We start from the raw sequence: 14,382 nt of genomic DNA, 5'->3' as shown, positions 1-14,382 counted from the left end.
AATAAGAGTTGTTTAGACATGTGAATTAGGATATTCCCCTCTTCAACATGGCTATTATTCTTTCACAATGTCAGTCAACACGTTTTCTGTGCACCTGTTGCCTCATCTGATAAATCACGTGACTTAAGCGTTTAGGAAGGTGAAGAATAGTGACCAGGATGTGACATATAGTTTGAGTGGCAGGAATAATATTTTATACAAGTGGAACTCATGAACTTTTATTATTTCATCTATTTTTCATGTATAGTATTGACCCTGGATTTGACTCTTATGATCTTGCCTTACCATTTCCTAGCTTAGCCCATGGCAGATTGTTTAACCTCCCTAAATTTCTCTGCACTCATGAGTAAATGAGGGTAATAATAGTACCTGAATGACAGGATTGTTGGGAGGATTACTGAGATATATTTTTCTTCTTCATCTTGAACTTTCCAGCTGGGGCCCTGTAAACTGGACAAAAAGATTAATGAGGAAAAAAGTTTATTAACATGTGCATTGCAAATACATAGGGGAACACTCAGGAATGAGTACCTCAAAGAGGTGTTAGAACTTGGGCTTATATATCATCTTAAAAGAACAAGAGAGAAGGGACAAAACAAAGAAAAAGGACTTTGAGCCTGTAGGGGTGGCAAATTGTGGGAAGGCAAATATATGGGGGAACTTATGGGAGATAAGGGGTATAGTTTTAGCAAGGTTTGTTCTGTAGATTCCTCTGGTGTAGATTTCTCTTGGCTGGTAGGGTCTGACGGTGTCTCTTGGGCTTAGCTTCCGTCCTTCCTGGTAGAGAGGGAAAGGGAGACACCTTTACAAATTTATGTCCTGTTTTTAGGCATATAGAGGGGGAGCAGGGAGCTGCTCTTGTATCTGCTTCTTCTCAGTTGCCTTCTGCTCAAAATAATCCTCATGCCAAAGTGGCATATTTTGGGGTGGCATGTTCTATTACCCTTCACATGTACATGACCTGTCACAGGATCTGGTACATAGGAAAGACTCAATAAGTGGTAGTTGGTTTTACTGTTACTATCACGGAAGATCAGTATCAGTAATTTGCTCCAATGGCTGACAAATTCCATTAATCTTATTCATTACAAGATTTTCTTATAATTCTAGGGTTCAAACAGTCTGTGAAAAAATTTTTTTTAAAGATTTTGTTTATTTGAGGGCGCCTGGGTGGCTCAGTTGGTTAAGCGACTGCCTTCGGCTCAGGTCATGATCCTGGAGTCCCGGGATCGAGTCCCGCATCGGGCTCCCTGCTCGGCGGGGAGTCTGCTTCTCCCTCTGACCCTCCTCCCTCTCATGCTGTCTCTCATTCTCTCTCTCTCAAATAAATAAATAAAATCTTTAAAAAAAAAAAAAAGATTTTGTTTATTTGAGAGTGAGAGAGAGCGAGAGCATGAGCGGGGGAGGAGCGGGGGTGGGGGCGGAGAGAGTCTGAAGCAGACTCTGCACTGAGCACAGAGCCTGGTGTGGGCTCAATCCCAGGACCCCAATCATGACCTGAGCTGAAACCAAGAGTCAGATGCTTAGCCGGCTGAGCCACCCAGGTGTCCCAACAGTCTATAAAAATTTATGGTTATAATCTTTTTTTTTAATTCTTCAGTTTTTAATTTTTGTTATGGTTATAATCTTAATAACATCTGATCTGATGAGCTGAGGCCAGAAAAGGTTGTTGGGAAAAGGCCCACAAATACTATTACAAATAGCATGCCACCTGTTCAGGTAAACACGTCTTTCCAGTTGATTCCAGGTGCTTCATTTTCCCTTCTGGTTATTTTATTCTGAAGGTTGAGTGGGTGCTGTTTCAGGATAAACACTTTGTCAGCCCACTTTTCTATGTCCTGACTTGGCCCATCAGACCTTCTCACTCCCTTACATTCCATTTTCTGCAGGCATCTCTTACCTGGAAGCTTTTGGTATTTGTGAGCCTCCCTTATAAAAACCTAAGAACACAGACAATGATTGAGTCATCTTAGCAGTCTGGCTCCTGAGAGTCATCAGGCTGTTACCAAGTTTTAGGAGCTGCTTGAAATAACCACAACTTCATCTATCTCTGTTCCTTTTTCTTCAGTTCCTTTTTTCTTAATTATGAAACAGTAATTCATAGCCATTTCAAAGATATTACATAGTACAAAAAATGTAAAGAAATATAAAGAATATAAAGACAAAAAATCATCCACAATCCTACATACAGAAGCAATCACTATGAAAATTTTGGAGTCAAATTTGGTCTCTTTATGTTATTATTATTTATTATTTTAAGTTTTTATTTATTAAGTAATCTCTACATCCAATGTGGGACTTGAACTCACAACCCCAAGATCAAGAGTCACATGCTCTTCTGACTGAGCCAGCCAGGTTAACATGGCAGGGAACATTCTATCTATACCTATCTATATCTATCTATCTATTTTTTTTTTTAAGATTTTATTTATTTATTTGAAGAGAGAGACACAGCGAGAGAGGGAACACAAGCAGGAGGAGTGGCAGAGGGAGAAGCAGGCTTCCCGCCGAGCAGGGAGCCCGATGCGGGGCTCGATCCCAGGACCCTGGGATCACGACCTGAGCCGAAGGCAGATGCCTAACGACTGAGCCACCCAGGCGCCCCTATTTTTTTTTTTTTTTTTTTGCTTTACCTTCTAATATAAAGATTTGTCATTGTCAAAATGTTTACATTTTAGGGCGCCTGGGTGGCTCAGTTGGTTAAGCGACTGCCTTCGGCTCAGGTCATGATCCTGGAGTCCCGGGATCGAGTCCCGCATCGGGCTCCCTGCTCAGCGGGGAGTCTGCTTCGCCCTCTGACCCTCCCCCCTCTCATGTACTCTCTCTCATTCTCTCTCTCTCAAATAAATAAATAAAATCTTTAAAAAAAAAAAAATGTTTACATTTTAAATAGCTCCATAGTATCTCATTGTATCGTAATTTACTCAAATTAGTCTCACTTTGGGAATTTAAATTCCCGGTTATCTGCATCTATAAATAATAATGGTAATATAAATAAGAATGTATTTATAAATAACAGCCCTGGGGCTCTTAGGTGGCTCAGCCAGTTAAGCGTCTGCCTTCGGCTCAGTTCATGATCCCAGGGTCCTAGTATTGAGCCCCTCATCGGGCTCCCTGCTCATCTTGCTCCTTCCTGCTTCTCCCTCTCCTGCTCCCCCTGCTTGTGTGCTCACTCTTCCTCTGTCAAATAAATAAATAAATAATCCTAAAAAAATAAATAACAATACTACTATAAATAGAAACACTTGCCCCAAATAATTAATAAATTTTTGCCAGTATTGCAACTTATTTATAAGACAGCTTTTTAGAATTATAGTGACAAAGCCTATTTGGTACATAGTGCCAGACTTTTCCCTGAAAGGCTAGATGAATTTTTAATCCTACCTGCAGTATGTAAGAATATACTTCCACTCAACTTTTATCAACAAGGGACAGTCACCTTAAAATTGTTTTCTTAGTGATAGGAAACACATCTTATTTTTTTTATTTTTATTTTTTTAAAGATTTTATTTATTTATTTGACAGAGACAGAGATAGCGAGAGCAGGAACACAAGCAGGGGGAGTGGGAGAGGGAGAAGCGGGCTTCTTGCCGAGCATGGAACCCGATGCGGGACTCGATCCCAGGACCCTGGGATCATAACCTGAGCCGAAGGCAGACGCTTAACGACTGAGCCACCCAGGCGCCCTAACACATCTTATTTTAATATACTTAAAATTTATTAGTGATGTTGATTTCTATATTGCTTTTTTTTCCCTATGGTTGTTAACTGTTGTGAATTTTCTGTTCAAGTACTGGGTTGTTTTTTTTCTGCAAGGTGATAGCATTTTTATTTCTGAGGTTTGGTTTTTTAAAAAAAATACAGAGGGACTACTGGGTGGCTCAGTTGGTTGATCGGTTGATCGTCTGCCTTCGGCTCAGGTCATGATCCCGGAGTCTGGGATCGAGCCCAAGGTCGGGCTCCCTGCTCGGTGGTGAGCCTGCTTCTCCCTCTCCCTCTGCTCCTCCCACCCCGCTCATTCTCTCTCTCCCTCGCTCTCTCACTCTCTCAAACAAATAAACAAAATCTTTAAAAAATATACAGAATTAGATTTTTTACCTTGTGTCATTAACAGTCTATTTTCTTACTGCCGATTTCCTTTGGGTTGGATAAATAATTAATTTGGATTAAATTAATAATAAATAATTAGTTTAGATTAAATACATAATTTCCTTTTGTTTTGGATCTATCTCATGAGTTTACCTAAACTCTTGGAACCTATAGGATTTTTTTTTCTTTTTTTTTTGAAATAAGCTCTAATGCCCAACATGGGGCTTGAACTCAAGACCCCAGGATCAAGAGTTACATGCTCTACCAACTGAGCCAGGCAGGCACCCTGGAACCTATAGGATTTTTTTATGTCCTTCAAGCATCTAGAAGTTTCCCCTTAAACTAATTTTCAGAGTTTGCTGAACAATTCCTTAACCATGTTGAATTACCTTTCCTTTTGGGACTTTTCCTTCAGCCTTTATATTCCCAGACAGAAGAGGCCAGCTTTTTAGTTGGCTTTCCTGAAGAATATCTTTCACCTCTAATTCTATTTGCAGAGAATAGAAATGCATGAAATATTTCCTGTGATTTGTACAGCTGGATCTCAAAATTAAGGTGCATATATGTTGCACATATTCAGGTGCATTTTAAGCTTGTGAGCACATGAGATAAACTTAGAAATTAGGGATTAGTTGGTTTATTTCTCCATGTTTATGCCAAATTGTGTTTTAGCCCTGAGCTATGTTTAACTGATTGTCAGTCTTTTCAGAATGATCCTGCTATCGAGTGTTCCCATCAATGTGTTCCAGGGAAATGAGGATAGGCTGAGAATTAGACTAGGATCTAAATCCTAATGTTAATTTCCTTGTCTAATAACCTTGGACAAATCGTATGACCCTAGGAGGCTTCGTTTCCTTATCTGTGACATGGCAATGTAGTAGTTACCTCTTAGAACGGATGTGAAGATTGAATGGGCTCTCATGAACTACCTCACTAGCTTAAGGTATAAATTTGGTCATGCCTTTTAAAAATTTCTAATCACTTGAATACCTACATGCCAATAAATTTAGGATCGATCCCCTATTTAAAATCTCCTTTACAAATTTTTTTTTTAAGATTTTATTTATTTATTTTAGAGGGAGAGGGAGAGAGAATCCCAAGCAGACTCTGCGCTTAGCATGGAGGCCAGTGCGGGGCTTGGTCCCAGGACCCTGAGATCATGACCTGGAGTTAAAATCAAGAGTCCGACACTTAATCAACTGAGCCACCCAGGTGCCCCTAAAATCTCCTTTATAAATTGACAAGAACCCTAGGGGCTTACTCTTTCAAGGGAGTTTCCTTCCCAGGATGGGGACAAACTGGGAAAAGCCTGGCATCCACTGGTAGGCCCTGGTTTCAGCTGCTACTGTTTTGTCGGGACCTTTTGAATCAGTTGGTTCCACCCAGTCCAGTGGGCTATTACCCATTTCTGCCTTGTCCCTTCTAGTCCAGATCTTTGCATACAACATGGTGGTGCTGAAGCTTGGCCTCTCAAGGTTACTTCTTTTCAGATTACATCCACATACACCAGTCATTGTGTCCTATATCATCCTGTGACATCTGTGCCAGGGTGACTTGATCTAGAGGAAATTGTCATCAGTCCAGATACCCCTTGCTTTCATGGTGGGTAATTGGACTTTAGTATCTTTTCCTGACAGTGGACCTCAGCTGAAACCATCCTAATTCATTTGAGAAATTCTGATAGCACCACATTTCAGAAGGTAAGAGTCCAAGGTCACTTTCACTTTCAGGAAGCTCCTAACATCCACTAAGCAATGCAGCCCCCTTCTCCCCAGCTATCAGAGCTGAGTACCAAGCAGAAGCTCCTATCACATTGTCCTTGATGACGAATGTCTTATTAAACTCAAATTTGGATAACCAAGAACGGCCTTTGAGTGACTTACAAAAAACAAAGAAGGTCTGCCAAAGGCCTTTTTGACATTATCCAGACAGAAATAATGTGATACCTTCTCTCACTAAAGTAAAAAAAAAAAAAAAAAAAAAGTTCTGCTTCACTAGATACAGACACATATGTATAAAGGACCTAGCATGCCCTGTCACCTAGTAGGTACTTAGAAAATGTTTGGTCTCCCTCCTCCAATCTTCCTCAGCTCAACCACATCTCTGCCCCCTTCAGCTGGAAACACAAAGCTTTCCAGAGACCCAACTCGTTCCTAAGTGTCCATATCTCTGCTTAGCTTTACATTGATACAGCTTTACATTACATTGGTTCTGGGTTGTCTTCTTTTTTTTTTTTTTTAAGATTTTTAAAATTTAATTTCATTTTTAATTAATTTATTTAATTTTATATTAAGATTAATTAATTGATTAATTTGTCAGAGAGAGAGAGCACAAGCAGGGGGAGTGGCAGGCAGAGGGAGAAGCAGGCTCCCTGCTGAGCAGGGAGCCAGCCCCATGCAGGACTCAATCCCAGGATCCTGGGACCATGACCTGATCCGAAAGCAGATGCTTAACCACTGAGTCACCCAGGTGTCCCCCGGGTTGTCTTCTGACAGGCTCACCAAGCTTGGTGTAACCGTTGGCTTATTCTTGGGCATGAATCAAGAGTTGGTGGCAGTAGGTCTTCATGCTGACCTCTGATGGCCTCCAGCAAGGTTCTAACTTCAGAGCTGCTTTTTTTTTTTTTTAAAGATTTTTTATTTATTTATTTGACAGAGAGAGACACAGCGAGAGAGGGAACACAAGCAGGGGGAGTGGGTGAGGGAGAAGCAGGCTCCCCACTGAGCAGGGAGCCTGATGCGGGGCTCGATCCCAGGACCCTGGGATCACGACCTGAGCCAAAGGCAGACGCTCAACCGACTGAGCCACTGAGGCGCCCCTTCAGAGCTGCTTTTAAGGTGTCTTTGCCTAAGCCAGTTGATACTTTCTTCAAATAGTCAGATTTTTTTTAATTTTTATTTTTTTAAAGATTTTATTTATTTATTTGACAGAGCGAGACACAGTGAGAGAGGGAACACAAGCAGGGGGAGTGGGAGAGGGAGAAGCAGGCCTCCCGCTGAGCAGGGAGCCCGATGCGGGGCTCGATCCCAGGACCCTGGGATCATGACCTGAGCCGAAGGCAGACGCTTAACGACTGAGCCACCCAGGCGCCCCAGTCAGATTTTTTTTTTAAAGATTTATTTCTTTATTTTAGTGGGGGAGTGGCAGAGGGAGAGGGAATCTCAAGCAAACTCCCCACTGAGCGGGCTCAATCTCACGACCCTGAGATCATGACCTGAGCCAAAACCAAGGGTCGGACGCTCAACCGACTGAGCCACTCAGGTGCCCCTCAAATTGTTAGATTTTATTTTACATTTGACCCCAGGATCATGACCTGAGCCGAAGGCAGATGCTTAACCAGCTGAGCCACTCGGGCACCCCTTAATTTGTAGTTTTATGTAGCAAACATGCTCAGAGCACTTTGTCATGGAAAAGAATTTGCTAATCCAAAAATAAACAATGCATAGCTAATATCCCTCTTAAGGCAGGTAGAGGTTATAAAGTGTGCCTTGTCACCAACTGTTGCCCCATAAAGAAACTTTATGCTTTCTGTGAGAAAGGGTGTGACATCTGCTCTTTTGTAGGTTTAGTTTCATGGAACCATATTTTCCTTGTCTGGTTTTCCAATGAAATGTGTGTCTGTGTGGTTAAGACACACACAAGGGCCCCTGGGCCACTGCGGTCAGAGGCTGGCCTCAGACTCTGCCTCCAGCCTTCAAGGCAAGCTCTTTATTACATTCTCTTGCAGGATTCCCAGACCTCACCACGAGGCTTAGGGGTGTGGCATCTCAAAGCCGACTCTGTTCTCCAAAAGAAAGTGACAGCTTCCTTGTATTATTTTGGGTACATAAATGAGTTTCCACATGTTTGATGAAACAAACCAGGTGCTTAATACCATATTATTCTTACAGGTATTTAATTATTGGCTTCAGATACAAATTCTAGTAGAAATAGAAGAAAAACTGAGGGGTGCCTGGCTGGCTCAGTTGGTAGAGCATGCAACTCCTGATCTCAGGGTTATGAGTTCAAGCCCCACGTTGGGTATGGAGCCTACTTAAAAAATAATAAATAGGGCATCTGGGTGGCTCAGTTATTAAGTGTCTGCCTTTGGTTCAGATCATGATCCCGGGGTCGTGGGATAGAGCCCCACATTGGGCTCCCTGCTCAGCTGGAAGCCTGCTTCTCCCTCCCACTCCCCCTGCCTGTGTTCCCTTTCTCGCTGTGTCTCTGTCTGTCAAATAAATAAATAAAATCTAAAAAAAAAAAAAAAGAAGAAAAACTGAGACCAGTTCTGAAGCACTCCTGAAGAGATCCTTACTCCCTCCTGACATTTCCTTAACTGATCTTTTGCTTTAATTTTTTTTTTTTTAAAGATTTTATTTATTTATTTGACAGAGACACAGAGAGAGAGAGAGAGTACAAGCAGGGGGAGTGGCAGGCAGAGGGAGAAGCAGGCTCCCCGCAGAGCAGGGAGCCCGATGCGGGGCTCGATCCCAGGATCCTGAAATCATGACCTGAGCTGAAGGCAGACGCCCAATGACTGAGCCACCCAGGCACCCCTGCTTTAATATTTTCAACAGAAATGTTTTGCTAATGCGAGGAGGAGTGGCTTTGGCTTAGCACCTTTGTTTTTTCCAGTTGGTCTTCCTCTCCACAAAACATTGCATCCTAGTTCTTTGAAATCCCCACTGAATTTGGAGAAATTATGTCTTGGCACTCAACCTATTTTCCTGGAACACAATGTGATGCTGACGACACAGCCCAGTCACTCCACTTGACAATAAATTTGCTTGTCTCATTTCACTTGAATATTCAGTGGTGAGTAAGAACGGAAGTGGAAAGCCTTACTTACCACAGTTTATTATATGTTTCGTGCCCATGATAATTACTTTTATAAGGCCATTCATGAATACATTGATCAGATTAGGCTGAATCACCTGGCTGGCCAATAGCCATCGGAATGATTCTCCATGCATGACTTGGTTGCATTATTACAAAACGTGGAAGAAGAGACCTGCCCAGCCAGCGCGGCAGATGTTCATTTGTGATGCTGCCTTAAGGAGATGAAGAGATGAGAGCGAATTGTTCCAGCAGCTCAGGCTGCACTGCTAACAGTTCGGAGGGGGAGCTGCCTGTGGGACCGGAGGTACATGGGAACCTCGAACTTGTTTTCACAGTGGTGTCAGCCGTGATGATGGGCCTGCTCATGTTCTCCCTGGGATGCTCTGTGGAGTTCCGGAAGCTCTGGGCGCACATCAGGAGACCCTGGGGCATTGCCGTGGGGCTGCTCTGCCAGTTTGGCCTCATGCCTCTCACAGCCTATCTCCTGGCCATCAGCTTCTCTCTGAAGCCAGCCCAGGCTATTGCTGTTCTCATCATGGGGTGCTGCCCGGGGGGAACCATCTCTAACATTTTCACCTTCTGGGTCGAAGGAGATATGGATCTCAGGTAAGGTACACTAGGGAAGCCCAGAGGTCACCCCCTGATAGCACTGACACTTCCGTGTTAAAAACTCTGCTGATCTTTAGGTAGGGGTTCCAGTGGGCAGCGTTTTATGGAGTTCAGTCTTGGAAGGACTTTCCTTTCCGAGCTTAAAATGTACTGTGCTGTGATCGTCCTCTGTGTTATTGGCAACTGCTTCTCCGAGTAGTAGGGCTTGTTTCATATGTAATAGAGGAGGCAGGTTTCCTCCTGCCCCGATGGCCTGTCCTAGGCATGAACTCATTCTCGCCCATCCCGGCAGGGTTAGCAGTCCTGGCTCCCAGTCTCCCAGGACACAGGCTGAGAATCCCAGGAAGCTCACGACAGGGGTCTGTTTGGTGGTGGTGGGAGTGGTGGTGGCAGAACCAGAATGACACCCTCCCAGCTCTAGTTAGCACGCGTTACCTTTGCCTCTATTTTATGAAACAAGTATTTGGGGGCATTGGATAAAGGAGCTTTTGGGGTGTGTGACAGACATGTCCTGTTTTAAGTGCTGGTGGTGGCCTGTTGAGTTGACCTGAGGAGCAACATAAAGGCTTTTATGACAAAAAATGTTCTTTCTGGTTGCTTTGCAGAGTAAACATTCATCACTAGAAATCTCCTTCCTTTGGTTTAAGCCAGGGACCTTATTTCCAATTGTGTTGTGAATAAATGCCCCTGGGAAACATTAGGCTTTATCATTCATTTACACTTTAATGAGGATGAATTAATCACATATCTTTGGGAGTACCTGTTTCGATGCTGAAAAAAGGGCATTTGAAGAAAGAATAGAGGGGATGCCTGGGTAGCTCAGTCGGTTAAGTATCTGCCTTTGGCCCAGGTCATGATCCCAGGATCCAGGGATGGAGTCCCGCATTGGGCTTCTTGTTCAGCGGGGAACCTGCTTCTCCCTCTGCCTGACTCTTCCCCTGCTTGTGCCCTCTCTCTCTGACAAACAATAAATAAATAAAATCTTAAAAAAAAAAAAAAAGAAAGAATAGAGAAGGCACAATTGGAAAAATAAAAGCAAAAAATGGTGGTGTTTCTAGATTCTTTGTTTACTTATGAACTGCTTCACCTCCTTCCCAAGGGAAGAATGACTTATGAATGTAAATCTTTGTTCGATGTGTATGTCATTTAGTTGAGATTTATTATGCAACGCACGAACGAATCAGAGGTGCTGATGGTGCTGGGAGTTCACGTCAGTGAACCAGCTACAGGTCTGTGTTTCTAGTTCTCTGTGTGTGCTGAATGCTCAGTGTATGAATATGTTTCACCTGTGAATTTTAATGGGTTCATTCCAGGCAGATGAATTAATTTTCATATGACAATGCTTTGAGTTACCCACTTATCAGGGGTTTGGAAAGAATCACTGATTCAAAAAAATGCATTAATATACACTGCTAATTCCAATTACATCAAGTTGATCATTAACATAATAATTGGAAGATGATAAATATTCTTTACACAGTCTACATATCAGTGATAAATTAGTGGGACCTAAATATTTTTGGAAAGAAAAAGGGCATTTTATGAATTGAGTATGTTGCTAGGCATAAGGTAGTTGCTTTCATGTACTCTTTCTCTTCTTTCTTGGTTCTCATAATAACCTTGTAAGTGACCTTTTATTATCCTGAATGTTACAGCTGAGAAAATGGTGACTCAGATTGGTTAAGGAGGTTGCCAAATGCTACAGCCAAGTATGGAAGAAGGCAGATGTGAATTCACATCTGTTTCTCATCAGTCTGCAATTTAGGCACTTTCTTCCATGCCATTTATTAACACAACTCAATCTTCTGAGTAGGAGCATAAATCTTAAACCAGTGTTCTCAAACACTTCTGCTCTGGGAAAGAGAACATTTATTAACTTCATCTTTTATTAGCCGACATTGTAATAAAAATACCAGTGAATAGGAAGTCTATAAAAATAAAGCTCATTTTGCTTCCTTTTGCCAACTCTGTCCTTAATTAGCCTCATGTTAGTCAAATTATTTAACCTATAAACCTCATCTCCTCATTTGTAAAATGGGTTAAAATTACCTATTCCCCACAAGACTGTATTTTTTTTTTAAAAGATTTTATTTATTTATTTGACAGGGAGAGAGACAGCAAGAGCAGGAACACAAGCAGGGGGAGTGGGAGAGGGAGAAGCAGGCTTCCCGCCGAGCAGGGAGCCCGATGTGGGGCTCGATCCCAGGACCCCGGGATCATGACCTGAGCCGAAGGCAGACGCTTAACGACTGAGCCACCCAGGCGCCCCACAAGACTGTATTTTAAGGAGAAGATATACACTCAGGATGCCAGGCACATGATAGGTATGCAATAAATATTAACTGCTTCTCCCCCCCTTTTTTATTTTAAGATTTTATTTATTCATTTGATAGAGAGAGAGCACAAGCAGGGGGAATGACATGCAGAGGGAGAAGGAGAAGCAGGCTCCCCGCTGGGCAGGGAGCCCAATGTGGGACTGGATCCCAGGACCCCAGGATCATGACCTGAGCCAAAGGCAGACACTTAACCAACTGAGCCACCCAGGCGCCTCTCTCCCCTTTTTTAAAATTCTGATTTAAAATCTCACAAACAAAACAAAAAATAAGAAAAAACCAAAACCCTATAAGAAATGAAATTTTTAAATGGTGACTAAACATTAGATTTTCAAAAGCTTATCAATACGAGTAATCAAATCTTAATCTCAGTAAAAATTGCAAATAGGAGAATATTCAGTATTCTTGATTGAGACCGTATCCAAATTCATTACATTTCTTCCCACTTGATTACCAACAAAAATAACTTTTAAGCAAAAAAAAAAAAGTAGTCCTTGATAGGAATTCTGTTTTCATGCTAGATAAAATTCGTAAGACTTTAGAAGAACATCTTCATTTCACAAAGGAGGAAATTGAGGTTTAGCTCTGTGCAGATCTCCCAAACATATGTCTCATGCCTTAATTCTGTGCTTCATTCAATCTACCTGCAGTTCTCCATGTGTTCACCCCAAGCAGGGCATTTCAGAATCAACATGTATGAACCAGTTTCTGCATTTTGCATATCTGATGATAACACCCATCACTGTCCCAGTTACCTGGGCTCAGCATTCTCCTGTGGCTCCTTTCATTCTTCTGCTCATTCACTGAATCCAACGTCTAGACTTATAGCCCATCCTCTTGCTTGTCACTCACAACCGGTGCTTCCTCATTTATCTCCACTGCCAGTTCCTTAAGGCAGGACCTCGTAATTTCTTTCTTGGCCAACTGCAGTATCTTCACAGTCTTCTCTCCACCTTGGGTCTCTCCACCACGGTTTTATAGTATGTGGATGAGGCAGGCTCTGGGGTCGGAATGGTCTATATTTAAATCCTGACTTGGGACCTCTTTCCAGTAACTGGAAATCATAACACTTCCCTATGGTATTGTAAAGAGAAATGAATGTGATGCATATAAAGGCTTCTCAACACCTGCTAACTTGGGTAGACATTAAGCCAGGTCTAACCTACTTCTCCGGGTTTATTTCCCAATAAGCACAAAATAGTCTGTAGTCAAAATGGACTACTCACTGTTCTCTGAACATATCCCACACTTTCCCAACTTCCTTTGCCCATGTTGTTCCCACAGCCTGGACTGCCTATTTGGTCCCTTCTAGTCATAATATTATCCTTCATTATAGTTGTTCTGGAAAGCAACTGGCTGTTATGTATGAAGAGCCTAAAAAATTACCCTGTTCCTGGACTGAGCTCAGCTAGTCTTGGCTGGGTTCTTTTACATGTTTGGGGACTGGATAAATGTAGATTGGTCTTGGATGGCCTCATCTGGGAATACTGGATTCTCTTCCACATGGTCTTTCATTCTCCAGCAGGCTAGCCTAGACCTAATCATATGACAGAGGCAGGGTTCTGAAAAAGAAGAAGCATACAAGGTCTCTTGATATCTGGGCTGGACACCATTTCATCATCACGTCCACCACATCCCACCGGCCGATGCATTTTGCAAGGCCAGCCCAGATTCAAGGACTGGAGAAGTAGATGCTGCCTCTTGGTGGATGTGCTGCAAGGTCACATTGCAGAGGGCATGCCTAAGAATGGGGTGAAGAACTGGGGTTATTTTTGCAATCTACCGTACTAAAGATGGACAGAAGTCTTGCCTTTGAGGGTAGGACGTGAAAACTAAGATGTGGCATTAGACTGTCGTAGTGAAGTGCACCGTGGAGCCAGCACGTAGAGCTGTCACTTACTAACTGGGTCATCTTGGCAGATCATATAAAGTCTTTATGCTTCAGGGGTGCCTGATAGCTCAGTCAGTTAAGCGTCCGACTTGATTTTGGCTCAGGTCATCAGCTCAGGGTTGTAAGACCGAGCCCCACCTTGGGCTCCATGCTGGGCGTGGAGCCTGCTTCAGATTCTTTCTCCCGCTCCCTCTGCCCCACCTTCTCCACTTGTGTGCTCTCCCTCTCGCTAAAATTAAAAAAAAAAATTCTTATGTTTCAGTTTCCTCACTTCTAAAATAGGGGGAAGCATAATCTACCTCATGAGTTGTTGTGAGGGTTGAATGAATATCTATAAAGTGCTTAGAATCTCAGCTGACACAAAATGCCATGTGTCATTATATGGGGCACTGTGTCAGGGTCTGTGGCTTAGTCTCTGCCCAAGAAGCTGTGTGACTGAGCAGTTTACTCCTCGGACCTCACTTTCCTCTTTTGTAGAATCAATGAATTAGACTCTCTGAGTCTAACTGAGTTTTGTACATAACATAAAACCGACCATTTTAATCCTTTTCGAGGGTACAGGTCAGTGGCATCAGCCCACTGACACTGTGCGGTCACCAGCGGCCACCTCTCCATAGTTGTCATCTCAAACTGAAACTC

At 42.7% G+C, this 14,382-nt stretch overlaps 1 protein-coding gene across 1 annotated transcript in view; it reads left to right on the top strand.

The window, feature by feature from the left end:
- The first annotated feature begins 8,675 nt into the window (after window positions 1-8,675).
- Window positions 8,676-14,382, top strand: part of SLC10A6 (solute carrier family 10 member 6) — a 28,404-nt gene continuing 22,697 nt past the window's right edge. Inside the window, exon 1 of the mRNA XM_045880820.3 lies at window positions 8,676-9,516. Coding sequence (XP_045736776.1) covers window positions 9,140-9,516 — 377 coding nt within the window. The 5' untranslated portion in view covers window positions 8,676-9,139. The remainder of the gene's footprint in view (window positions 9,517-14,382) is intronic.

Source organism: Mirounga angustirostris, unplaced genomic scaffold, assembly GCF_029215605.1.
Source record: "Mirounga angustirostris isolate CCGP_5_RB_7025 unplaced genomic scaffold, mMirAng1.0.hap1 SCAF_2, whole genome shotgun sequence".
Taxonomy (NCBI): Eukaryota; Metazoa; Chordata; class Mammalia; order Carnivora; family Phocidae; genus Mirounga; species Mirounga angustirostris.
The sequence above is the reverse complement of the archived record's forward strand: the minus strand, read 5'-3'. Positions and strand labels throughout refer to the sequence as shown.